This window comes from Pseudorasbora parva, chromosome 14 (genome assembly GCF_024679245.1).
Source record: "Pseudorasbora parva isolate DD20220531a chromosome 14, ASM2467924v1, whole genome shotgun sequence".
NCBI lineage: Eukaryota > Metazoa > Chordata > Actinopteri > Cypriniformes > Gobionidae > Pseudorasbora > Pseudorasbora parva.
Genome location: NC_090185.1, coordinates 13290762 through 13297263, shown reverse-complemented (window position 1 = coordinate 13297263; position 6502 = coordinate 13290762). Strand labels below are relative to the sequence as shown.

At 36.6% G+C, this 6502-nt stretch overlaps 1 protein-coding gene across 1 annotated transcript; it reads left to right on the top strand.

Annotated features, from left to right (window-relative positions):
* On the top strand, positions 1-4688 carry LOC137039735 (CD276 antigen-like). The gene is made up of 4 exons (XM_067415011.1): positions 1-90; positions 176-478; positions 4093-4398; positions 4510-4688. Exons 1-4 carry the CDS (start codon positions 48-50, stop codon positions 4686-4688), a joined length of 831 nt encoding a protein of 276 aa, XP_067271112.1. The 5' UTR covers positions 1-47.
* Positions 4689-6502: the final 1814 nt, after the last annotated feature.

Genomic DNA, 6502 nt, shown 5'->3' with positions numbered 1-6502 from the left:
GGCTATCTTAAAATAATATTACGTTTTCTCTTCTAAACGCAACGAATATGATTCGCACATTTGTTTTGCTCGTTTTGTTGTGTCTGGTTGGTAAGTAATCACAAAGTAGCCTAAAACCCATTACACACATCTGTAATAAGATGCACATTATTAACCATTTCATCCTGTTTTGCAGGTGTGTTTGATGTTGAGTCACATGAAGTGTCATTGATGGTGGGAGATTCTGTCACTCTGGACTGTAATGTTTCTGAAGTACAGCTAAAGAATGAGATCGATTGGAGGTTCAACGGCATTCGCATAGTTAAATCGTTTAATGGCATTCCTACGTATGAGGAAGATGTGAGATTCACAAACAGACTGAAACTACAGAAAAATGGAACTCTGACCATTACCGACACCAGAATCACAGACACTGGAATCTATACATTAAGCACCATCAAAAAGGAGTCCGCCGAGACGTTCAGTGTTGCTGTTTATGGTAGGTGCTATTTAATTATTATATGGCATGTCCACTTCATGGCACTTAATCAGTCTCTAGTTTCTAAAATAGTTTCTTTAAAGATGCTTTTTATAATGGACATTAGCTACCTCTACAGAAACTTTGTAGGATGTACAACAGTCGTTTCATTTTAATTGGCCAGACACATATGTGCTATTGTTATTTGACCAGATGACCACAACGTAGCCTATACGCCGTATTGAAAATCGCCTTCTTTCAACAAAAAAACCTTTCACGTGGATAGCTTAGGCTATGGGACTTTCGCACCGCAGTAAAGTTTTTAACTATTTTAGTTAAAAAGGGAAGTAGCCTACCCGTTTTCTGCGTGTTCGAACCGCAGGAACTTCCAGCTGCTGAGGCAGACTTGTGATGGGAGAACGAAGCTTTTCAAAGCTTCGAATCAATTGACCCAATTGCTTCTCAAAAGTATTCACTGTTTCGAAGCGTTCGAAACGGATGACCCTGCAACAAACCACAACAAACCTAATGCAAAGGCTTTATTGAGAGTATAATCTATCTAATGTAGGCTACTTACTTATTATCTAATTTCATTTAATATTAGGCCTAAGTGTTTGCAGTATGTTTCACGTTTCTTTGTTCCTACATCAAACAAGCCAATAAAAGACTATTAACTACTATTGTTCGTTTTAATTATACAGATACCTCATTAAAACGTGTATGTATAAATCTGATCAGTGATCAGGTTAAAATACGTGTTGTTCAGTTGTTTGCCGCTGGGGGATTCATTTCAGTGATTCCGCATGAAGCTTTGTTTACTCAAATCACGTGACTTTGACGGTTTGACAAATGCTCCGAATCACTGATTAGAAACAAAATATTCTTAAAGGTTCCAGTTCCGATTCGGGGTTGCCATGTCATTGTGATAAAGTCACTGTATTAGTAATATTTGTATTACTTTTGTATTATTTCTGAATAAAATGAATGCTTATATTCGTTTGGCATTTATAAAAGTATGCTCTTATTTATTAATATTAATATGAATTAAATTAATTTTTATTTCAGAGAACACATGGAGCTATTTTAATTATCAGGCTATTTAGCCCAAGTAGAGGTAACTGCAGGCTGGAGCAATGGGCATGCCATAAGGTCGGAAAGGAATGGGGCTATGGAGGACCAAATTACTCAAAATGAAATAATTAAACAAATAATGAATTCAATTAAACAACAATTAAATGTACCAGTTTATTCTGAAATAATTTATTTATTAATTTAATAATTAAATAATTTATTTCATTAAATATTAATTAAATAAATAAATGTATCTATTTATTTTTGTAAAATTACATTAAATTGTTTAATATATTTCACAATTACCTCTTCCACACACTATTGTTATGTTTAATTAAATCTTTTTCCCACCCATTATTTAATGTGCTTTTTCAGAAAGACATTTTTCATAATAATATGGTGCATTTATGAATGATGCTGATTTTACACGAATTATGCATTTCCAAAAGCACCATTTTCCCAAAGATTTTTTTCATAATAATAGAGGACATTTCACAAATGCCAATCATCCGGCAGTGGGCGGAGCTTGACACTGATTGGATAATCCTTTCAGATTGATTTTTTTTTCTGTCTGGGTCTGGCAAGTGGCAAGGGGAAATAGGGGGATTGATTGGAAATTAATATGGCGCTAGGAATTGATCAAGATAAAAACGCTATATATAAAAATATGTAATTTCTTCAATATTCAACAGAATTCAATAGAGTCAAAATACATTTTCAGTCACAAATAAGAAATGAGAAGCACCCTTGGTGTTCTGTGATGTCACCACACCACACAAAGATCGATCTGTCATGTCTGTTAACTCTTCAACTTCAAACCAATCAGCGCCAAGCTCCGCCCACTGCCTGTTGATTGGCATTTGTGAAATGTCCTCTATTATTATGAAACAAATCTTTGGGAAAATTGTGCTTTGCAAATTATTATTATTATTATATTATTATGAAAAATGTCTTTTTGAACAAGCACATTAAATAATGAAAAAATAGATTTTTAAACATAGCAATAGTGTGTGTGGAAGAGGTAATTGTGAAATATATTAAACAATTGAATGTAATTTTACACAGAACACAGACCGTCTGAATGACACTTTAAGCAGAACATCTCAAATGGAGATTGCTAAAATGCAGCTTACTTGTTTATTGGTGTTTCCAGATCATCCGAGAGAGAGAGAGAGAGAGAGAGAGAGGTTGCCAGATTTCTGTAATTAAATCCCCCAATCAGAGCTTTTCTGTGAAAAAAAACCCTGTATATATCCGGTGTTTCACCTAAACATGTCCAATCTGGCAACCATATGCACGCAAGCTCTCTCTCGCACGCGGATGATCTGAAAACTCCAATAAACAAGTAAGCTGCATTTCAGCAATCTCCATTGACTATCGTTTTAACTTATATGGTGGAAAAGGTGACGTTTGCTAGAAGGATCGAGTGAACGGTGGCTACGGTTGTATTTTGTAATACAAAATAATATTACCCTTTGTCATTAGACACATTTAGTTTTGTATGGTACTTGGTGTTTCCTATTGTTACTGTACTAGCATCTTGCATCATCTAGACAATGCGGTCTCTTAGAAACTTTAAATTTAATCAGAAATTGTTTAAACAATAAGTGGATAAATTACTTACTGCTTGCAGGAATACAGTTGTAATTGCCCCTTTCTTCAGTTTAAGATGCTGAGTAAAGCTTGCTTGAAATGGGCCGAACAAATGAACGATTTGTTGTGGTATCCGATTATAATAAACATCAACCATGTGTCATGAGAGCCGTTTTTGCTATCTTTGAGTGTCTTGTTTACCATCAGTAGATTCGGCTCCAGTTCTGCCTGACAATGAACATGTTTGGACAGATGCAAATGTTGGGGGCGTGCATATAAATGATCCCCAACGCTTGCGTCACGGTTGGGTTTATGTTGAGAAGCACTTTTTTTCCGTGGTGTTTTGGATTCACGAGATTTACATATGAAGAAGGAGGCAATGATGTTTGAGACTCACAGTAGGTGATGTCCATTTACTGAACTCTTATTATTTCACTATGGCAAGGTTAATTCAATTTTTCATTCTAGGGCACTTTTAATATTTAATTTAATTAATAATTTAATTATTACAGAATAAACTGGTACATTTAATTGTTGTTTTATTGAATTCATTATTTATTGAATTATTTCATTTTGAGTCATTTGGACCTCCATATGTAAGGTCTTTTCAATTGGATGCAAAAAGCATCCTGATCTGAATAAAAGCTGGTCATGGCAAGTTATATGAAGTTGACGAATATAGCGCTGTTGAAGAATGAACATGTGCAGTGTTGGAAGGCTTCAGGAATATTTAGTTTCACCTGCATAGTTTGAAAACCCTTGTGTTAGTACTTAAATAACTGCCCCAAGATGTTACTGATTTTTTTGCCAGCTGGACCGTCACTGTCTTTGACTAATTCATATTTGAGGATTACCTCACTGATTGAGGTTACAGTAAACTGTCGCTCCTCACTGTAAAACACTAACAAATGAAACATCCCTTTGTTGACTCTTAATGTGCTCACAATTCTTTGTTATTTTATGTTTTGCAGCTCCAGTACCCATTCCTGTCATTACCAGTGTCATTTCACAGTGTTTTTCATCATCAGAAAGTTCGTCAAGCCCAAAAAATGTTCTGCTCCTGTGTTCAGTGTTGAATGTGAGTCATGTGACTCTCTCCTGGTTCAAAGGAAACAGTTTATTGTCCAGCATCAGTGTGTCTGATCTCAGCATCAGTCTCTCTCTACCTCTGGAGCTGGAATATCAGGACAACAACACCTACAGCTGTGTGCTCAACAATCCCATCAGCCAGCAAACCAAACACGTCTGCATTACCGATCTCTGTCGTTTGTGTTCAGGTACGTCAGCAGTGATGTTCTCATTTATTTACTGTTACAGCCAGTTTCTGTCAGATACATTAGTGTGTATTTTCAGAAAATATTTTTTCTGTTCTTAACTTCTTTCTCCAGATGAAGTCAGTTGTTGTGAAAGCACTGAAGCTGTGATCCGATTGGCCGTCACTGCTCTTATGGGTCTGGCTGCTGTGGCTGCTTTCATTGTGCTGGTTTTTGACATCAGATCCAGAAGAGTTGAACAGGAGAGACAGCAGACCCTCAGTGATGGATCTGATTCTATAAAACAAGAGTAAACTGTCTATGTTTTTGGTGTGCTTTTGCGTTTTGCATTACTTTTTTTCTTTTCTACCATGATAAGCAAACAAAAAAAGTATGGATGTCTTTTTTAAATGCTATATTGAATACAAAAATTTTATTTGTTTGTACATACTTTTGTTATTGTTCTTTCCCTAATAAGTTTATATTGTTAATTATTTTGGGAATGGATTATTAGAGAGGTGGATGGCATTTCCATTAGATCATGTTTTCTCCTGTTTAAAGGAAAATGCTGACTTTTTGGGACTTTAGCTTATTCACCGTATCCCCCAGAGTTAGATAAGTCCATAGCCATACATACCATTCTCATCTCCGTGTGTGAGCCATAACTCTGTCTGACGCACCCACCGCTAGCCTAGTTTAGCACAAAGACTGGAGGTTAAAGGCTCCATCTAGCTCACTACTGCTCAGTAAGTTACAAAATAATGGCAACAATTTCCTATTTACATTTTCCTTTACAAAAGAACTTTGTTGCAGTACCATGGGTGCAGCGGCGCAATAATATTATGCAGTGTCTGAAAATAGTCCCCAGTATGTTCTCTGTGCAAGCAGGTTGTCACATTGGTTATGTTGACGGAAGTTAGCCTATTTTCAGGTGCTGCATAATATCATTACACTGCTTCAAACATGGTACGGCAACAAAGTTCCTGGATTATTACGCAGGAATGAGAGTAGAGTTCCTGTCAGTCTAGAAAATCCCAAATTTTATTTTGTCACTTTAGCAATAGGCTAGATGGACATGTTTACCTCCAGGTTTTGTGCTAAGCTAGGCTAGTGTGTGTGTCAGACAGAGTTATGGCACATACAGAGATGAGAATGGTATGTATAGACTTCTCTAACTCTGGGGGATACGGTGAATAACAGTATTGTAGTCGGGACCAGCTCATTCGAGTCCGAGTTCAAAAAGGGTCGAGTCCGATTCCTCATTCGACTGATCCACGAAGGCATCAATGAGGAATATCTCTCTCTCTCTCTCTCTCTCTCTCTCTCTCTCTCTCTCTCTCTCTCTCTCTCTCTCTCTCTCTCTCTCTCTCTCTCTCTCTCTCTCTATATATATATATATATATATATACATACAGTCTTGTTCAAAATAATAGCAGTACAATGTGACTAACCAGAATAATCAAGGTTTTTAGTATATTTTTTATTGCTACGTGGCAAACAAGTTACCAGTAGGTTCAGTAGATTCTCAGAAAACAAACAAGACCCAGCATTCATGATATGCACGCTCTTAAGGCTGTGCAATTGGGCAATTAGTTGAAAGGGGTGTGTTCAAAAAAATAGCAGTGTCTACCTTTGACTGTACAAACTCAAAACTATTTTGTACAAACATTTTTTTTCTGGGATTTAGCAATCCTGTGAATCACTAAACTAATATTTAGTTGTATGACCACAGTTTTTTAAAACTGCTTGACATCTGTGTGGCATGGAGTCAACCAACTTGTGGCACCTATCAGCTGTTATTCCACTCCATGATTCTTTAACAACATTCCACAATTCATTCACATTTCTTGGTTTTGCTTCAGAAACAGCATTTTTGATATCACCCCACAAGTTCTCAATTGGATTAAGGTCTGGAGATTGGGCTGGCCACTCCATAACATTCATTTTGTTGGTTTGGAACCAAGACTTTGCCCGTTTACTAGTGTGTTTTGGGTCATTGTCTTGTTGAAACAACCGTTTCAAGGGCATGTCCTCTTCAGCATAGGGCAACATGACCTCTTCAAGTATTTTAACATATGCAAACTGATCCATGATCCCTGGTATGCGATAAATAGGCCCAACACCATAG

Bases quoted from the DNA above. Each gene is read 5' to 3' on its own strand.
- LOC137039735 (XM_067415011.1), top strand. From the start codon at position 48: ATGATTCGCACATTTGTTTTGCTCGTTTTGTTGTGTCTGGTTG. The intron at 91-175 runs GTAAGTAATCAC...CCTGTTTTGCAG, and splicing joins CGTTTTGTTGTGTCTGGTTG to GTGTGTTTGATGTTGAGTCA. The intron at 4,399-4,509 runs GTACGTCAGCAG...TTCTTTCTCCAG, and splicing joins TCTCTGTCGTTTGTGTTCAG to ATGAAGTCAGTTGTTGTGAA.